The sequence below is a fragment of the Pagrus major genome, chromosome 1 (assembly GCF_040436345.1).
Source record: "Pagrus major chromosome 1, Pma_NU_1.0".
Lineage (NCBI taxonomy): Eukaryota > Metazoa > Chordata > Actinopteri > Spariformes > Sparidae > Pagrus > Pagrus major.
In genome coordinates, this window is record NC_133215.1 from 17,444,024 (window position 1) to 17,464,636 (window position 20,613).

Sequence of the window (20,613 nt, forward strand, 5' to 3'; positions counted from 1 at the left end):
CTTCTCAGAAAAGATACAAAATCTGAGAAGGAAAATAAAATCACTCTTGAACAAACCGAAACCCGTGTTGAGGGGTCACAAGCGTTAAAACACTGGGAATGGGCCGTCCTTGCGGCACAGAGGGGAACCAGAATGTTCCAGATTCAAGTCTGTCCGAGAACCACCGGACTACACAACAGATAAATTAATCAAACAAACAAAAAATTAGTGATGAAAACAAAAATTAGTTGCAAACCCCAGGTGTATTATTTTATACTGCTGTTTATTCTCACAACTGGTTACATTGATAAAGTGTACAAATCAGTGAGCAGCAAACGGAAGCCAACACATCCATCTGTGGGAAATGTGTGTTTGTTGTTTATGTGTGTGAGCTTGACAGAGACGCGGGGAGTCCACTGCGGTTTCCTCCTCTTCACTCCTCAACACTCCTCCCAGTGGACTCCCGGCTCTCAGTGCACTGTACAAGGTGAAGATATATTCCTTTATCTGCCGGTTTCTGCGAAGCGGAGCTTGTTTTGTAGCCTTGTGAGTTAACCAGGGACTGAGACAATGACACTTTACTTGCCCCAACTAATAAAATCAGTATATACCTTTATAAAATAGAATAAATAAAATAAAAAATATTTCTGTTCAGTACATACAGTCGTTTTTCAACCATCCGAGGGCATGCAAGGCTTTGTACGACTTTCCATTTCTCGAGATCAAAAGAATGCATAGATAATTGCTCAGTTAAATTCAGTATCAACTTAATTGACAACTGTGAAAATTTTCCAATCACTTCTCCTCTCTTGTTCATTATTTGCTCTCGTAGTTTTCTTATCTACAACAATGTATATCAGTATTTTACACTTTGGCCATTTGGTGAGTTCTCAAAAAAGGCATTTCATTACAAGAAATATAATAAAACTACAGACATTCAAAATGAAGAAAACATAGCTTATAACAATGATTAATGCCAAATGTAACATTAGATGGATATTATGTACACACATATTTTGTCATCTCATTCACATTTCAACATCCTCGTGACAAAAGAAGGTGATGTGGCTGAAGTTTCTCAACAAACTCTCAATTTACACCTCTAGTTCCTTCAGCCTGTGGAAATCAAAAGCGACAACGTGCAAGACAGACTCGCTAAACCCCTCGCCTCGATAGCTACTGTTGCTACACCTGACAAGCTTTCCTTTCACGCGACATTTATGCTGTTTACAACTCAAAGTTTCTGACCCAGCGACAGGCGATTTTGGTGGCTGAAACCTGTCGCAAGCCGTTTGGTAGCTCACTAGCAAACTAAGCTAACGACAGCCCCCGGAGTTGGTTGAATGTACTGTCTGCAGGTTCCTGTAAAAGTGGCCTTGAATGTGCATACACAATATCATGCTAGGACTGAAGCTAAAGCTACATATTTCAGTTAGCCCCCTCAGCAGTCGATTATCCATGCAGACAACATGGAACTAAAGAAATTGTTTGTCTTGGTATTAGTAACTACATGTTTATTAGGACAAATTATGTAATTCTAACATAACCCTGTTTGGCTACTTAGCTCACAAACTTGGATAACCAAGTGTTTTTTTCAATATTACATTTCAAACAGTAAATATGTTCAGGCTTTAAGGAAGAGGACAAACCAATGTGCTGACCGATCATCATGACGCTATCTTCCTCAAATCCAATAAAGAACCGGACAGAGCTGCTATCATTACACCTAGCATTCAGGACCATCTTACAGTGGGGAAAACAACACAAAGGGTATGTTGCAGCAGTTGCAGCTTACACTTTAATTTGCCTAAAACAGTTACTTGAAATATTTGAATTACATGTAAATTTTCAAGTTCAGCGTCAACAGTCACATTTCTTGCAAAGTTTTTCTATCATGCTGAGTGAAAGTGGTAAATGAAATTGTTTAGTCTGATTTAATTCAACTAACGCAGACTTCTACATAAACCTTATGTGTTTATTAAATTACCACATTAAAGGCAGCTGTTACATAAACATAATGTGTGTTTCAAGTGTTTACTATTCAAGTATTAAACACAAAAATAATGCATTTCTATGTGGTTATTCACACATCTAGTTGTTTAATTCATACACACTGACTCAACACGATAGACAAACTTTGAATTAAATGTGACCCCTTTTACTAAAATGATGTAAAAAATGTATACGTAATTGAAATACTTAAAGCCACTGTTTCAAGCTAATTATTTTTTGTGAGTGTACACTTATCAGAATGACACACTATTTGATCAATTCCCTTCACTTGCCTTTTATATAAGGCAATATAAAAACAATACAACCCTCCAAACTATTTATATACCCAGTATCGGTCTTCCTTTAGGCCCCTGCACACTGCTTCGACATACAGAGCAGTCAAAAAGCTTGATGGAGCGGCTTGGCCTAAACAGTGAGTAGACACTCGCTGTTCACTGAAGAGGTTTAGCTAATGGTCAGTCATAGAGACAATTAATCACGATTAAAGTTGCATTAAAGGACTTCATTAGTTATTTCCATACATCCAGGCTTGTCAGATATGTGATAATAAGGAGCTAGCAGTGTTGAATTGAGATTTGTGTGAGAAAAACTACAGAACAAAAAGACTAAAAGAAGAAGAACAAAAGTGATCTTGTGGCACTGATGAAAATAGTCAGACAGTAAGGAAGTGAAGGCTATGAAAAAAAAACAGAGAAGGCGCATTCAAGTGAACAGAACCCTGGAGACAGATAGATAGCAGCCCAGGAAAGTCCTGTTAATTTGAGTCAACGTGTCTCTCTGTTGGCTTTCCTCTGGGGAAAAAAAAAAAAACAACGGCCGAGGCTGGAGGTGAAACCCGTCTCTCTCCTCCTCACCTCCTCCCAGTTCAGATTTTTAGCTGTGGATCATCACCACCACACCTCGGTACAAAAAACACATTCCTCCAGTCGTCTTCTTTGCATGATTCCTCGAGCATTTCTTGTGTTGCTTTAATAAGTGGACATGAAGTCTCTGAGGACACGATGGGATTTAAAGGACTAACGGGTCATCATTTCCTCCAGCATGTGTATCAAAGAGCAGCAGTCAGAGGAGGGAGGGGTAACACCCTGTCCATCCCTGCATCTCCTCCTCAGTTATGGCTATCATCTGTCATTTTCCGAGGGACAACAAAAGATTAGAGACAACAAGTAAACGGGGAAGGTGATGAAGGATGTATCGGGTGAAAGGTCACCTCTCGTTTAGACCCTCCAGGCTGATTCTTGCACTGTTGACGAGAAAGAAACAAGAAAAAAAAACAACAACGTGGCTTCGGATTTCTCACCCCTTCAGTCTCTGAAAGCAGCAGCAGTGTATTGATATAATCTAGAATGGTTCACTTTTATGTAAAAGTTCATGCAGGATCAGTTGAACAGGTAAGAGTGTGTAGACTGATGGCCAGATCTCTTTAGTCTGTAGCAGCTTCCTTTTTTCGTTCATCACATACTGATCTAATGGCTTTCACGATTCCTTCCTTCCATTTAGTTCATGTCACAGTCTACTGGATGATGAGGAAGACAGACGGACGGGGGGGGAAGAGCCACTACAGACTAACAAGACAACCAGGTGAATGACAGCGGGGTGTGGCCAGGTGTGCGAGGTCATGCTGGCAGCACAGGCACAGACACAAATACAATAAGAGCATGGAGAGATAAGCAGTTTGGGCAGCTCATCAGGCGTGCTGTGCTTTGAAGGAGCACTTCCTACTTCTTCAGTTTTTGCCCTCTTCTCCTCACTCCTCTGTGCTGAGGGGGATGAGAGTTACTTTATGTACACTATCACCTTTACGATGATCGTTCGAGGGGTTTCTCTCTGTGGTCGTTCCTTCTTGATGTGGGATTAGAGTCTTTAATCGTCTCAGTTATTCTGAGCAAACAGATTTGAGTTGCTGATAAAACTCTCGAGGCGAAATTCCAATTTTTACTCCAGAGAAGCGAAAGAACTGCAACAGGGATTCCCAAACCCTGGGGCTTTGCTGTGTTTCCATGGTTACTGGGGTCTGTGGTGGCGACGGGTTTTGGCAGCGATGTGACTAGTTACCATGGTGACCGGGGGTTGTGGCAGGGAGTTGGTTAGAGCTCACACCGGGGGTTACTGCGGCAGCTCGGTGACGGGTCGCTTCTGTTTGAGGGTGTCGATGAGAGACAGGACGCCTCTCTTCACGCTGGTCGACACCCGGCGGGACACCGAGTCACCGGGGGGCGATGATCCGCAGGCCTTCTGGGAGGGGGGTCGAGCCACCAAACACTTCTGATACCGCAGCTGAGAGAGAGGGAGAGAGGGAGAGAGAGAGAGAGAGAGAGAAAGAGAGAGAGAGAGAGAGAGAGGGAAAGAGAGAGAGAGAGAGAGAGATATTGTAAATAATAGAGAGTTAAAACTGCTGACTATACGACTGTGAGGGTGTCTGTGTGTGTGTGTGAGAGAGAGAGAGAGAGAGAGAGAGAGAGAGAGAGAGAAGGCAAAGCTGGACTGGTGCAGGTTGCTAGCTGTGATCAATAGTAATGATTGATGGTTCTTGTCACTGTGAATCAGTTTTAGTGTGTGTGTGTGTCCATATATCCTAAGTTCTGATGTGTGATCAATAGCCCAGCCAGCAGTCGACTAATCTTGTGACTCACACACAGCAGAGAGGGCAGAGGAAGAGGAGAAATCTCCACTAATGGGAGCAGAATCACCGCAGAGGGTATTCTGGGTTGTGATTATGGACATTAAAATGATGAAAAAAAAACATTATGAAAGATATTATGGGTTTACTGTGGTAACTAATTCAATGTACATGTGTCCTCTGTGAAAACGTTTCCTGCACAGCAGTCAACAACGTGTAATACAACCTAAAACACTTCACTTTAAACAGAAAATCTATACAAGATGGCTTGCAAGGACGTCCTCTTTCAAAGAGAACTGATGGCGAACACACTGTAATTTCACTTTAGGTGACTTCTCTTGATCTGAATGCATGTTTTACACCAACAGTGCTTTGACAGAGGGCCCCATTACAACCTGAATAGAACATATATGTTAGACAGTAAAACACCCATCTGTCAAGACTGAAACTAAACTACAGGCAAGGACAGGAGAGGCTCTAAATGTCGACGGCTTTCTGTAGGCTCGTGCTCGTGAGGAGGAGAGGCACTGCTGTTGAGTTCTTTTTAATTAATTTTTTGGACACTTTGAGAACCACAAGCCAGAGTGCCATCTAGTCCCATTATATTCAACAGAAGACTGACATCTCTACAGCTGGTATAATCAAAACACACAGAAACAAACTATAAGGACAAATAGCTCTACAGTTAAGAGGAAAAACGTGTGTTTTTAATTTTAAACTCTCTGTTAGTATAAAAGGGAGTTGTTTCTTCTAACCATGAAAAAAATTATATTAATATTTGTCTTCATGGATTTAACTTACATGATATTAAACTATTTTAAAGCTGCAACAAGGAACTTTAATTTTTCGTTGATTTGGCGGTCCTCTGAACAAAAGCAGTATGAGTACCAAGATCTTGATAAATATAAAGGTTAAAATCTTGACCTGGCTAGCATGTGCATTTGTTTTAAAAGCAAGTAAAAGAAACAAGAGGCAACATATTTTTAATGCTATTTAGCTGTTTGCAGTATGCAGAGCGATGAGGTCATGTATGTAAGATTAATTACCCTGATGTGACGAGAGTAAAACAAAGTAGCCGCCAGACTACAGAGCAGCTTCTTTCCTCAGGCTGTGAGACTCCTCAATTCATCATCAGCACTCTGCCATAATAATAGTTTCTATTTCACCACGTATCGAACCAGTCAAGTCAGAATCTGACCTAGTGACAGACATTAAGAATAACTATAAAAACTATAGAGAAACAGTCAATCACCTTGCTGATGGTTATACTGTATGAGACAGTTTCATAACCAGTTAAAAGAACCTTGTAGCACTTTTAGGTGCTTGCTAATCCTCCTACAGTCTAGACAGCAAAGTGGTTAATTTATATAAACACCAACTCTAATTAGCATTAATTATTATGTTATAATTACACACACTCCATTTCCCACAATCCAACAAACAGCTTCTGAGATTTCTTTATTTCTTAACCAAGATGGACAGAGTTGGCTCAGTGTAATTTAGGCGTGTTGTCGACTGTGTGACTCACCATACAAGCTGCCTGTACAGCCTCCGACACATTCCCAGCGTTGGGATCGCACCAGAAGACGTGACAGTCAAAACGATGGCCGCCTGCGTCCATGATGAAGGCAAAGGTGTGTATGTCACGCCCAACGCCCATGAAAGACAGGAAACGAACACGACACTCCACCAGCACCTCCTCTTCGTCCTGGTCGGACACAAATACAGTAAATGTGAATGAGATTAATGATGTAGCGCACATACATAAATACATACTAACTGGATGAAAAGACATCACAAAAACACAGCGCTGAAGTTATTTACAATCATCCAACACTTTTTCTGCACTTCTACCCAGTCAGACTGCAGCCTCTTAATGAACAGGTCCACTGGAGCAGATGGGCTTTAAGTGCCTTGATGTTACAGCTGAAAGTCATAATTTATTTAAATGAAAAAAAGCACATTTAATATCATCTGCATGGTCGAACGCTGTAAAGATTTAAGATGCAGCTTTAAGATGAGCTGCAATTTTTTTTCTCATTGCTCTGGGTAGCTGCTTGCTTCCTTCATAGTTGACTCTGATGTCAATAAAGTTCATTCACTTCAGAAAACAGGTGATGTGTTTTCCACTATTTTTCTAGTTTTGAACATTGGTTTCACAGCCACTCCTCCTTATCTGGCAGCAAATATAGTTAGCTTAAGATGATCAGTGTTGCGTATTTTAAATGTAGGTAAGAAAACAAAAAACAAAAACCTTTACATAACAGAAATCTATTATCAGTATCAGAAATCTATTTTGCACAATGTATTGAAAAGTAAAGGAAGTAGCGTTAGCCATGTGGCTACAGAGGCTTCTCTCTGTTGGCAATTACTGTACATCCTGATGCAACAGAGTGCAAGAAATGTATCGAAAAATGCGGATTTCAGCATTAAGAAAACTGTGTTGCATCAATAAGCCAAACCACTTTCTCCTTGGTTTGTTTCACCATATTTGATTTTTCCATACAGAAAGAAGGAAGTAACAGATTGAAGAAAAGCAGGCGAGGTCAGCTGTGTGTGTCTGACCTTGTCTTTGCTGATGGTGACAGTAGCATCTGCCACATTGAGGGCTACTGGAGTCCAGTCCTCTCTGTTGGAAGAACCGATTAAACTGTCTATAGCTCCATTCAGTATGTCCATGCCTGAAGAAGAGGATGTTAAAAACAAACAAATATAAACATTGAAATCAGAATGTTGAAGTTAGAACAACACTTTGCATCTCATTACAGTTTGCATGAGTGTTGTATTTGTGCGTCAGACTGACCTATTGGTCTGGCCACTGGCAACATCCCAAGGTAGAACACCTGAAACTTCTGAACCAGCTCTGTCTTTGGTGTGGGGAACTCTGCTGGGGAGAAGCCAGACAAACATTTAATACTGTAGGAGCTCATGAGAGTAAATATTGAACGACATGTAAACAACAAAAAATGCACATTTACAGAGGGTATCCGAGTGTAGCCTGCCAGTTAATATTTGGATATTACACACACTCTTGTTGGCTTTCTATCTGTCACAACTTTTCTAGCTCTTAACAAGGCTACTGGCTGACTGACTGACTGATTCTAGTCTTTGAGTATGTTTTGATTTAAAGGATGGTGACTACAACATAATTCACATTTTTCTTCCTCCTACTGTTATATACATCGCTCCATTCAATGCACAAGGAGTTGATGTTCAACATATTCTGTATTTCTTCTTTCTAAGCATGCTTTCAAGTTCTTTCATGGCTATTTGTTAAATACTAGATGCTTTCATGTTATAATAAGACACTGGCACAGCGGACTATAATCCCACATTCTCACTCTACAGCTCCTGTTTCTCAAGTTTCAAAAGTTGATGTCAGTTTTTTTTTTCTTTTTTCAGCAGAGGCAGAAACTGCAGCTGTTTGATTTGACAAGCTGTCAGAAGCAGGCTGGATTGTTGGCAGTGTGCCTGTCTGTTGCTGTGTCTCATGATTTAACCTACGCATGTTTTCAACACTGTCTCCTAAAAGTACAAGAAAGTTGCTCTTGCTGCCACCAATATCTCCTGGCTGGTTAGTCTTCCCATTTGTCTGGCTCTTCACATCGCTCCATATCTTCTGGCACAATATTCTGGAGAACCCGACCATCAACAACTAAATCTGCAAACTGTAGACAGCCATTAAAAGGTACCCTGTGGAGTTTTCTGACCACCAGAAGAGCTATGGATGAATGTTTTCACAGGTTTTGTTTGTATTGTGCATGTGCGACCACCGGACACACATTCCTGTTTGAGTTTCACACTGTTCTACTGATCGCCAGTTGGCAGCGATAACACAGAGTGAAGAGCAGCGGTGAGCTGAAGCCGAGCTACAAGAGGAAGCAGCCTTGTAAATATGGATGTAAACAATGCAGGACTTAAAATATTAAACAACTCAGGTTTGTAAATGTTTTATGAGGAGGGCATTGCATTCAACACATTTTGTCGGGCTTCAAGGACACACACTCAACACGTAAACTTTGTTTACAAGAGAAATCCCCAGGGCACCTTTAAGACCAAAACGTACTCACAGTGACAGATGAAGATCTTCTGAAATACACTGACTGATTTTGACCATGAACAATTTATTAATCAAATTTCCTCAAAGCTTCTCTTCCTAAATCGTCAGAGGACATTGCAAAGACAACACGGAAAATTTCTTGAGACATCCTGCTCTTACAAATGACCAGTTTAAATGCATGCAGTGTGCCACAGAAGTGATAACTGCCAAGTCCTTATTGATGTCACTTGTCGCATTCACTCTCTCTTTCTCTCTCTCACACACACACACTCACACACACACACACACACACTGAGTGAGGTACTGTATGTATGAAGCCTACCTTGTAAAGGGAGATCAAGTCCTGCCTGCATCCTGTCCTGGAGAGAGCCTCCTGCCATCGCTTTGGCATTCTTTCGCTCTGTCATTATCTGGAGGAGAGGCAGAGGCAGTGAGAGAGAAACAGAGAAAGAGGGAGAGAAGGGGAGAGAGGAGCAAAAGCAGGGAGAAGTATGAGGAAATGGCGTGTAAAAACAGAGCAGAATTGGAATACCGTGGCAGAGACACAGGGGAGGAGGGTGAAGAGACAAAGAGAAAAATGCGTGAAAGTTGAAGAGGATGAGGGAGGGAGACAAAAAGATGAAAGAGTCAACACGAAAGAGCTCAGCAAAACCTAGACCAGCTTCACCCCTGATATTGTCATACTGTCTACCTATATCACCTGGGGAGCACAGAAACACACAAACCAGGTCACACTCCTCTTTTCCAAAACAGGGTAAAAGCTTTTCCTGCAGAGAAACACATAGGTGCAAACGCAGAACCAGACTCACAAAAACAGCCGAAATCATTCACGCACACACACGCTGGGAAACACCACACATAAATTATACATGTCCTCAATCAAAGACCTTGTCACAGCAATTCTGCATCGCAGCAACCCCTGCTGTGACCAATTCTCTGCCCTCCTTACTTATCCTTTTTAGTGTCAAAAGTCTGCATTCAACAGACTCGATGTTCTTTAATATAGTAAACTGTAAAATGTGGGACACTTAGTACCAGCATGAAGGATGAGATGAAGGACAAACTGTTTCTTCTCCACCTGAAACACACTTTGTTCGTGTCAGTGGTCATAACAAGGCATATGTGGGTAAAAGAAAGTTATTAAAAAAAAGCTTTAAAACGCTACATATAATTGAATTCAACACTAAATTACGAGTCTACATAAATAAGGAAAGAATTTAAAGATCTTTTCCAGAATTGAATTAAAGCCCTGCAGCAATAAATGTTTTATTGGGAGAGGGACAAAAAGAAAAACCCATTAATTCCAGGTGAGTTCAGTGAATAAAGCAGAGGCAATAAAAAACATGGTTTGAATTCTTTTCTTCTGTCCCTGCTGCATTCACAGCTATTCATCTGAGAGTGGACGTGCCATGCACAGAAAGCTCTGTGATAACTATGTCTTGGGAGAAATGGGAATATTTGGAGGAGATTGAAATTCAGATGAGTTTAATCTTGTTCCTTTTTTTCAGGACTGTAAAGCATAAAACATGTGCTTAAATTGTGGAAAAGTAAATATGATAAAACGATACATACACTCTTTTGGGTTGGACATTTCAATGTGTTGAGTGATTGTGTTCTTTCTCAGGTACCAAGACAACTTGTACTCGAGTAAATTTTACGAATAAATCTGTTGTTTTTGCTTGGGAAGTTTCAGTTTAGATTTTCTGTAAAACGAATTCTGATAATGAGAATATCTATTTCCATCTGAGTCTGTTTTCACAAATCCAAACTTGGCCTGGTGTCTTTGGTTCCTCTTACCCGGGAGCAGATCTCATGCAGGCTGGTGGCGATGGCTTTGGCTGGCGTGTCACAGCGGAACACATGACATTTCAGGATCCTGGTGTTTTTATCCCTCGCCACATATGCAAAGTCCCTGGGAGAGAGAAAAACAAATGGTCAGTGAAGACACAAAAATGGAGGAAAACATTGGGGTGATGAAGATGAGAGGAGGGTTTGATGGACAAGTTGCGGGTGCGACTTTGAGACAGGTAAATAATGACGTAGTGACGTGTCTGTGTGTGCGTTGAGAGACTGAGAGCTCTTGGAGACAGATGAGAGATGAGCTGACCTTTATCAGTCTGATGAATACAGGACACACACACATATACACACACATGCAGGTCGATGGACCCCAGAGATCAATAGAGCAGCGTGATGCAAGAGGGAGTTGAATGAGTGACAGCAGGGGAGAACTTTCCCCCCAAGGCCCACCGGAGCCAAAAACAATTTAAGTCATCTGAAGAGAAGAGACGAAAAGAAGAAAGAATAGAGACGGAGGGAGGGAGGGAGGGAGGGAGGGATGAAGACGTAGAATAAGAAGAAAAATAGCTTCACACGCTGACTTACGTCACTGAAAAATGAACATAAAACCAATCTAAATCACTTCCTTCAAGCTGTGTGCTTCAATATCCAAAGCAATAGGAAACGCAGGCTCGAGGGTTAACAAGATTTCTGAGCCCGGCCCCAGGAGGGGAAATTCTCAACAGAAGATTCCTATTTGTGTGTGTGTGCATACTTAAAAAAATGCTTGTAGACAGAGAAGGACAGAGGAGGTCACCTTCGCCTCCTACATCTGTGAGCGTGTGCACACACAGTGCCCCAGTACATCAAAAAGCCACTTTGAACAAGAGAAAAATGAAGCGCAGAGGAAATTAAACAATAAAGACTGACAGAGATGATGGAGAGATACTGTAGTGGGGGGGGTGGAGGGATTAAAGGAAGGAATGTGTTTACCTCTCTCTGTGTCCAAGGAAGCAAGGGAGGAAAGGAAGACAGTTAGTGGAAGAATAGGAAAAAAATCCATCGTATCAACCCCCTGCTGTAGGACAAGAGGCAAGGAGGTGGCAAACAGAGTTACATACTCTTACATCTTCTTTGCTCCGTAGATCAGTGTGCATACGTGTGTGAGGTCAAAGCAGCAATGCAGGTAATTATTATGCACACTTAACCTTGATGTGCTATATGAAAAATGTACAGAAACTGGATAAGGTATGAAGGGAATGGCAGGAGGCAGGAGGACAGAGAGATGTTTTGGATGGGCGCAATTAGTTTTAATTGGCCGCTGATGGTTTGTGTTTCCCAAAAAGGATCTGGCGAGGAGTTTCTAAAAGCCACATTAAAAGGAAGTTACAGCGAGGGACAGTCAGAAGAGTAAAGAATATAATGATAGAAAGGTGAAATACTGGGAGAGGAAATTGGAAGTGAACTGCAACAATGTTGATGATAAAGATAAAAGGAGAGAGAGAATAAAACACCCCGATGGGAAGGGAAGATAAAAGTCAAAAGGAAAGGGAGGGAGAAAGACGGGAAAAGGGGGGTGATATCTCATTTTGAATATAATCTTATCATCATGCCGATGCCCCTGAAAATGTCAAGGTTGCTGTGGGAATCTGTAATCTCTATGGTGATAATGAGGTTCGTGGCACATGTAGGGGGGGGGTAACGCTCCTATAAACTGACAACCACTCCAGTCTATCGCAAGAGTAGAAGAGTGTGTGTGTGTGTGTGTGTGTGTGTGTGTGTGTGTGTGTGTGTGTGTGTGTGTGTGTGTGTGTGTGTGTGTGTGTGTGTGTGTGACAGATGAGAGGGAGAATCCCTGCTCCAACCTGGCTTCAAACCCCATCCTATATACTATCTTTAAACCCGTTGGATTGGTTTAAATAATAATAAATAAAAACAAGATGTAAAGCATGTGCAGAAAATGCAGCCACTCTTTGCATTCCAACATACATGTACTATGAATTTAAAATATAAAATGTGGAGTGAATATGGATGCACATTTCCTACTATGAAGAAAAATGTTTAGTCCTCTTTCCAAACACCAGATTCAGATTCATGTAATCTTTACAATGTATTCTATTCTTAGTTACTTTCATTTAACCGCCACACACACACACGCCGCCACGTTTGATTATTACACTCCACCTGAGTTCCTCATAAACTGTACCATGCAAACCTCAAACTGGCTGTAAAAAAAGACAACCCACAAACTACCTGCTCAGCAACCTCTCCCTACAGACTGAGGCCTCATCTTTCATGTCTCATAGCTCATTTTTCTTTTCCTGCTACTTTACAATAAAACAAAACAGCAAGTGATGGTTCCAAAAGTAAGATAACATGTATAAACATATACTCACAGTGGTTAGTTTTCCTGTTTTGGCAGGTAATCCTGTGAGCTACACCATCTATTCCTGGTGATGCTGCAGGCGTGCGCACACACTCCTCAACCTGTCCGCTCCACACCCAGCGAGCACTAACCATACCTCCCCCTCTGGCAGCTTCATCCCCCTCTCTCCCTCTCTCTCCTGCCAAAACCCCATCTCCTCCTCCTCCCCCTCCTCCTCCTCCTCCTGCTCCAACCATCTCTCCTCCTCTTCCTCCTCTCTCTAACCATCTCTCCTCCTCCTCCCTCTGCTGCAGCCGAGGTATTCCCACTGCTCCGACTCTCCCGCTATATGTAGATGTGGATGGTGGAAATAAAGCCTAAATACTCAAAGACCACACGTTCGATTCATCTGACAATGGGGTTTTATGTTTTAAATATACTGTAACATACACTGCTGCCTGTGTGTGTGAATGTGTTGTCTGAGAATGAGAGCAGAGAGATCCCTGAGGCAACAGAATTCTGCAGTTCTGCATATGCCAAGAGCTTTTAGCCTTGCCTCTTTTCCTGAGTGAACTCATGCTTGTATGTGTATGTGTGTGTGTGTGTGCATACATGTGCCAGCTCGAATTATACAGAAGCTACAGACCTCTCCAGTCCACATCACCCGGCTGTGCCTGATAACCTACATTCTGTTTCTTTTTGCACATTCAGCAGCAGTGCAAGGCGCCCCCCACTGGTCACTCAGCAGCATTACAGCACCGTGTTAAACGATTAAAGTTTCATTTTAAGCCTTGTGTAGGCAGCAGACGGTTGTGAAGCACATCTGCATTTATTTATGACTTTAGAAATATCAAACCTCGGAGCGTACCGCTGTGGTGTGAGTTTGCCTTTTTTCATGAAGCCGGCTGTGCTGACATCAGCGGAGGTGAAAGTGGGGGACGGATGAGTCAGGTGGGGATTTGTGGTGAAAGAGAAGAGAGGCCTCTCATCCTCAACTTCGTGCTGATGAATTAATCTTTCATTAGCATCCCTTCATCATCAATCATTAACTCCTCTATTCTGTCTGTCACCACCACCGCCCGTCTGCTGCCCTCAATTGTTACCCTGACCTTTTCCTGAGAGTGCGTGTGATGCATCATTGACTTAATTTACACCGGTGACATATCAATCAATTAAAGTGTTCAAAAACTTCAACCAAAACAACAAAAGCCACAATGAAACACTTTACACTACAGAAATGTTAAAGATGATTTAGACAACCACAATCAAGAAGACAAGCAAAAGGGAATTAATAATTTTTTAAAGAAAAAAAAGCGTCTGTCATGATGACTAACCTGCCATTGTCCCGGCCAACGCCCCAGACCCGGATACTTGCGATTGGCTGAGAGTGGAGCACACTGCGGTCCATGGGGTCGACTAGGTTCAACATATTATTCTCCAGCAGCAGGTACATGTCCTTCCCCTGAACAAACACACACACAAATTCTTCAGATCTCATCACAGAAACATGCAATCCTGATTTCCTGAAGCTCTAGACGCCGCAAAAAAAGTAGTGCTTTAAAGGTCAAGTGCTTTCTTTTTTTTTATTTGCCAATAAAGTCTATTTTCCTGTGTGTGCACATAAGTGTGTGTGTGTGTGTGTGTGTGTGTGTGTGTGTGTGTGTGTGTGTGTGTGTGTGTGTCTTAAATAAATTATCAAACCTTAAAAAGAGGGGGTGGGAGATGAAAGGTTATTGAAAAAGGGATGAAGCTCTCTCTCTCCCTCTGTTCTGTCGCTTCACATTAAACACAACCACCGCAGAGAGAGGGAAAGACTTTCTAATGTTGCTCCACTTTCCCCTCTCCATTTTCCCCTCCCTCCTTCTTTTGACACACATTTCAGAAGACTATTAGTGCCAGCTAACTTCTGTTGCTCTTCTTCTTTGCTCCACCCTTATCTTGTAATACATCTTCTTGCTTTCTGTGAGCAAATTGTCGATTTCCAACAACTACATAGCCTTTATTTTACACCTGAGACAGAACTCGTTAACGTACATACACTGTATGATTACACTTTCTTCCTCACCTCTCCCCAGATGCCGACGGTGTCTCTGATGTCATTCTTGCAGTAGGACAGCTGTCGGATGCAGTTGTTTACAGCGACACTGCTCTTTCCGGGAGCCAGGTCCTCCTCAGCCATCTCTACCCATCCTAAAGAGCGCACTGCAAAACACTAGAAGACACATAGATAATATTGTTAAAACCAGTTCTTGCATACAAATGATGACTTCTTGCACACAGATCAGGAGGTTTTTGTTTGAGGCGTTCATAACATTTTTTTTTTGGCATTTTTAAAATGACAGTCTTTGTTTTGAAGTGGAGGCATTCTGCCAGTAAAGCCAAACTATTTGACCTCTGCAATGACAAAAACATAGATAAACAGACGAGCAGGAAAAAGCATACTGGTAGATAAAAAGAGAGCAAGAGAGGAGAGAGTGCCCTCATCAAGTATTCATCTGATTTCAGCAGTCCATTCAGAAAGTACTCTGCAGACCACAGAGACTAGCGATGAAAGAGGTCAGAGAGGAACAGAGATAAACTGAGGTGACAGACAGTGAATAAAGTGAGTCACTAACACAGTAACCAGTGACATCATAGTCTGTTCTTGATCAAATATTCATATCAAACATGCAAGTATTTATGTTGTGTCAGAGGTAGTAGGACAAAGGGCTGTCTAAAGGATTTCACAGCAGGACAGTTGGTAACATGATGTTAATCCTGCTGACTTGAAGCTGAGTGAGGTTGATGAGTGTCTGGCTCTCACACACATGGACAATACACAATGGTATACACAAACATGTGCAGACATGCATACACACAGTAACTCCCGCAGTGAATCTCTGCGTGTTGCCACGAGTGGTGATAGTTCTGTAACAGATCCAGACCAGCAGGTGGTAGCAGCTATATGACACATAAACTGTCACAACCAACCAACAGCTCAAAAGTGTCTTTATGAGGACTGCTCGGTTTTCAAGTTCAAATTTCAAGTTTCAGTTTCAAGTTGGGGTGCTGTGTAAATCATAAATAAAACAGGATGTGAAAGTTTGCCAATCCTTTGTGACATATACTCAACTGAAAACAGTACAAAGTCAATATATTTAATGTTTCACTGATTTTTGTAAATATAACTCCTTCTGAATTTGATGCCAGCAACTAGTTTCAAACAAGTTGGGACAGGGGCAAAAAAAGACTGGGAAAGTTGTGGGATGTTAAAAGTTGTTGGAAGATTCCACAGGGAAACAGGTTCAATGGGTTTGAAAGGAGCATCCTCGAAAGGCTCAGTCGTTCACAAGCAGGGATGGGGCGAGGTTCACAACTTTGTGAAACACATGATTGTATAAAGGATGGGCTCAGGAACACTTTGTAAAACTGTTTGACTGTTGATTGCATTCTGGTTTTATTAAGTTTTACACAGTGACACAACTTCTTTGGAATCAGGGTTTTAGTAATAGATTGCAAGGTTTGTTTGGTTGAATAGCCGCTGAGTGTATTGCAGTTATCTACTAAGTTTTCTGCACTCTGATAGAGAGAAATTGCTGTTGAGTGAAGCCTAGTTTGCATTTAACTCCCTTAAGAACTAGTAAGGGGCTGATCCAATCTTGATACTGCTGTGAGCTATTTACCCAGAGTGTGTGTGTGTGTGTGTGTGTGTGTGTGTGTGTGTGTGTGTGTGTGTGTGTGTGTGTGTGTGTGTGTGTGTGCTACCGGACCAGATGCCCTGACTGTATGTCTGTGTTTGTGTCTGGTATTCATCACAGTGTCACTGTTGCTAAGGATTGTGAATTTCTGCCAGACAAACACACAGAGAGAAACAGACATTTGGCAGCAAAATCAGCACCACGTCATCAAACTGAGCATTGGCTTTCAGCTCTAATCTGCAATGCTTTAGATCTACTCAGCCATCACACACCTTGGTATGTAATTCAGCCTTCCTGTAATGCGCTGCAGTTTGTGACAAAATGACTCTGTACCAGATCAGATACACAATTAATCTAGTCTTCTGTTTAATTAGTTGCATCTAAATTAATTTATACCTCGCACTAACATTTGCAGGTGACAGTATCAGAGAAAATGGGCGTGGCATACGTGTTATTGAGCCCTCATTACTAACTTTAAATGTCTCATTTGAATCTTAGCTTTGAATTTTAAAGAGACCTTGATAATAAATGCAGCAGTGTGCAGCACTGAACTGTACTTCTTGTTCTCGCCACTTGAAGGCAGTATTGTTTAGATATTGCTCCACTCAGATGGGATCCAAAGACAGTCACTGTGGTCAACATAAACACCACCAGTACACAAACAGGTTTTGGACATCAACAGACTAAAACATACACACAGCATTAAGGCAATAAGCCACATGCGCTGGGAAAGTTGACTATATTCTCCAGTGTTTAGAAGTAGGATTACATAACACATGAAAAGAAGTCTGGATTGAGTAAAATTCAGCAAACTAGTAGCCACAAATAAATATATTTATAGTTTTTTACAGTTTCCATGCAGAACAAACAGCTTGGTCAGATAAGGAACAAATGGATTCATGACTTCATCTGCAGGCTTTGAACTGAAGTCAAGTTTAGGAAAAGGCTCCTTACCTTTGCCTCTGGGTCATTGTTGACACTGCTGGACTCCTCTTCTTCCACTGCTGGACGGTTCCTGAAAAGAAACAGAAGAAAAAGTTCATTAAAAAAGGCAGGATGTAGTTATGTGATTATCAGTGTGCCATCATTACCACTGCGATCATTAGCTGCTATACAAACAAGGTTCCTGTCCTGCATGTGAAGGCTACAGGCAGTCATTACACGAACAGAGAACATGGAGGCATTTCCTGAGTAGAAGTACTAACTTCCTGCTTCATCTGACCTCATTTAACGCTAACACTGATTAAACACAAGATAAGAGAAACTAAGGACACAGAACCAGTGGAGAACGATTCATGAACATGAGTAGTTTGATTTTTTGCTTGCGTATGTGTCTGTGCAGGTATTTCACCTTAGCTTGAGCGATGCGTAGCGAAGCGTGGCTCCCTCGAACTCCTTCAGACTCGGGTCAGGGTTCACCGTGGCAGCCTGCAGGTCCTGTTGCACACGGGTGACATCATTAGAGTTTGCAAAATGAGATCAAAATAAACCCACATGTTCGGCCAAAGGGCAACTGACATTAAAGCCCCTTTCACACATGTAACCCGTTATGTTGTGTGGTAAAATTGTTTGGGTTTGGCAGCGATCACTGACACACACAGGTCTCTTATTAAAGAAAAACTGTGACCCCAGAGGATGTTACAATTCCAGACGGATAAAAGCCTTGTCATCATTTTATTTTTAGGTACTTTATAGTTGCCAGGCAATGCAGTTGAAAGAGATTCAGATTATTTTAATAACCTTTTATTAATGCGAGAGGATATCAAATTCACATAGTTTCAAAACAGCTTGTGAATGTGGTTCTTTTTGGCATCAATCTTGAACAGATGTTTGAACTTCCAACTATTACATACAACTCCATAGTCTCACTGTGACTAAACTGCTTACTCTATGTTAGACCAACATAAAGTACATTCACAGGTTACAGGGTATGTGGGAGAAGGGCTGATGACACACAAACCTGGCAGAAACCAAACATAAATATTTTGAGCCAACACAGTTTATACCAGCATGCATCCAAGTGTGGGCAGAACGGCCTTGCTGGATGGACAAATGGGGTCGGTGTGTTATGTGTAATGGGGCATGCTGCATCAAGGAGAGAGAGTTAACATGTAGTATGTACACACAATTGTGTACAAACACATTGAGATCCGAGCCAGCAGGAAGGAAGGACAACAATATTTTAGCCACATGAGTAAAAGAAAGAAACATCCTGTTGAGTGTGTTGCTGCAGCAGAATAACAGATGTTTTGTATATCAGGCATGACAAAATGTCGTGGTTGTTGCGGTTACATTTATGTTGAAGCATCAGCCACACATGCTTTTGCCCAGGCAGTGAATTTCTAGCACATAATGCATTAACGCATACACTCAAAAAGTGGGTGAGGAGAGACCGAGAACATGACTCATTGGCAGTGAGCGCATTATACTTGCCTTCCACACTTCACTATCAATCTTTCCGCCAAAATCACTCCACACCTGCTTCTACATACAGCGTTAAAACACACACGTACACACACAGTGGATGGGCAAAGGTTGGGGGGAAGAAAAGACAGAACAAGGCTGTTAGCTAACTAGCTCACTCCACACTGAGTGCCTGTTGCAATAAGGAGCGACCCAGCAAAAACATTTCTTAAATGTAAAGTTGTCAATCAAGACTTTCTAATGTTTCTTGCTCCTATTGAACATTCACCTCCCTACTGAGAATCTAATGATTCTTGATTAGTAGTACATGAGCAAAACGGACATAGAAATCAGTCAGTGCTTATTTGAACAGTGACATTTTATCTGTTGTTCTCCATCTTTACTATCTGAAAAGTATCTGAGGTTCAGTTTTAATTATGACAACAAAATTCCAATCCAATTATTTGCCAAGTCACAGAAAATACGATAAAAATATATTCTATTATAACCATGTAAAGAATGAACATGTAAGTGGACTTGGTGTGAAGTTACAAACATATTACAGCCATATTGCTCTTTTGCCTCAGTGTTTGTTTTGTTGGACTTAATTTTATTGCACAAAAAACTATCTTTGTCCATAAATGGACAAACTGTACTGGATTCCTGAGTGCTTAGGGAACCACTTTAATGTCAAAGTCTTAGTTTCACGAGGCCAAACCAAGTGAAAACATGTCACTGTCCAAATACTTACCGACTGCACCGAATGCGAAACAAGTAGACATTCGTATACAGTACATACAGATGCTGTAGGTACCAGTTCTTCCCACACACATAGATTAATACACATAAAAAAAGACATCTAGCTCAACTTGAGGCTTTTGAGCCAAAAGAGAAGAAGAACAGTGGTGGGTCAAAAAGGGAGCAGAGCATGGGAACAGTTTTGAAGCGCCCTACCTTGTCTTCATCTTCATGATGCAGAGAGCGACACTCTTGATCAGGCATCCCCTGTAGAGATGTGGAACGAGGCTAACAAGAGAAAGAGAAGAAGACAGAGAGATAAAGCATTTCAAAATGATTAAAATCTGTGTGGTAAGAATTCAGAGGACATGTTACTCCACCATGTTTGTCTGCCATTTCAGCTTCTGTGTCACTGGCTAATACTCAAGTAGTCTGCAGGTCAGTCGCTCCAGATAGATGTGCCAGATTGAGAATCTGGCACATCTATCTGTCAACATCAGTCCATTCTCGCTAGATCAATATTTTATCTACACCACGCTCCTCTCTATCAATCTCCTTCCCTCTCTCCATTTCCCTCCATCATTCTGCATGATTGACTGATTGACTGACTCAGAGCTCTGGCAGTACTGTATTCTGCTTCCAGACTGGAGTATTGACAGTTTTTTCTCTGGCTCAGACTCTACCTGGCTGTCCTGCAGCATATTTCCTCCACTAATCTTAAAACAGATATACAGTACAATCAGACCAATACACTGTCTTGTTTAAAATCACAAAATGGAGGCTTAAAATGATTTTTACAGGACAATGAAACAAAGAATGTTTTGTTGCTAACTTACAAAGTAGCAGCTGTTGACAAATCCACATGTGGTGAGGGTGGGCTCGAGAGTGGTGAGAGGCTCCACTGAGCTGTCAGAGGTGGTGCTGCCTGAACGAGTTGACGCCCTGTAGAAGATCTCTGCCTGGCCCGACTACACACACA

At 41.7% G+C, this 20,613-nt stretch overlaps 1 protein-coding gene across 4 annotated transcripts in view; it reads right to left on the bottom strand.

Annotated features, from left to right (window-relative positions):
* Positions 1–243: 243 nt before the first annotated feature.
* Positions 244–20,613, bottom strand: part of apbb2b (amyloid beta (A4) precursor protein-binding, family B, member 2b) — a 50,880-nt gene continuing 30,510 nt past the window's right edge. For 2 of the 4 annotated variants that reach the window (XM_073468473.1, XM_073468465.1), the window contains exons 6-18: positions 20,471–20,602; positions 19,851–19,922; positions 18,927–18,977; positions 17,845–17,930; positions 17,448–17,508; positions 14,882–15,028; positions 14,151–14,278; positions 10,470–10,584; positions 8,995–9,082; positions 7,416–7,499; positions 7,178–7,293; positions 6,141–6,320; positions 244–4,269 (exon numbers count right to left, since the gene is read on the bottom strand). In XM_073468473.1, the coding sequence (XP_073324574.1) occupies positions 4,099–4,269; positions 6,141–6,320; positions 7,178–7,293; positions 7,416–7,499; positions 8,995–9,082; positions 10,470–10,584; positions 14,151–14,278; positions 14,882–15,028; positions 17,448–17,508; positions 17,845–17,930; positions 18,927–18,977; positions 19,851–19,922; positions 20,471–20,602 (1,431 nt within the window). In that variant the 3' untranslated portion in view covers positions 244–4,098. The remainder of the gene's footprint in view (positions 4,270–6,140; positions 6,321–7,177; positions 7,294–7,415; positions 7,500–8,994; positions 9,083–10,469; positions 10,585–14,150; positions 14,279–14,881; positions 15,029–17,447; positions 17,509–17,844; positions 17,931–18,926; positions 18,978–19,850; positions 19,923–20,470; positions 20,603–20,613) is intronic. The other 2 variants (XM_073468481.1, XM_073468489.1) reach the window with 2 other exon arrangements.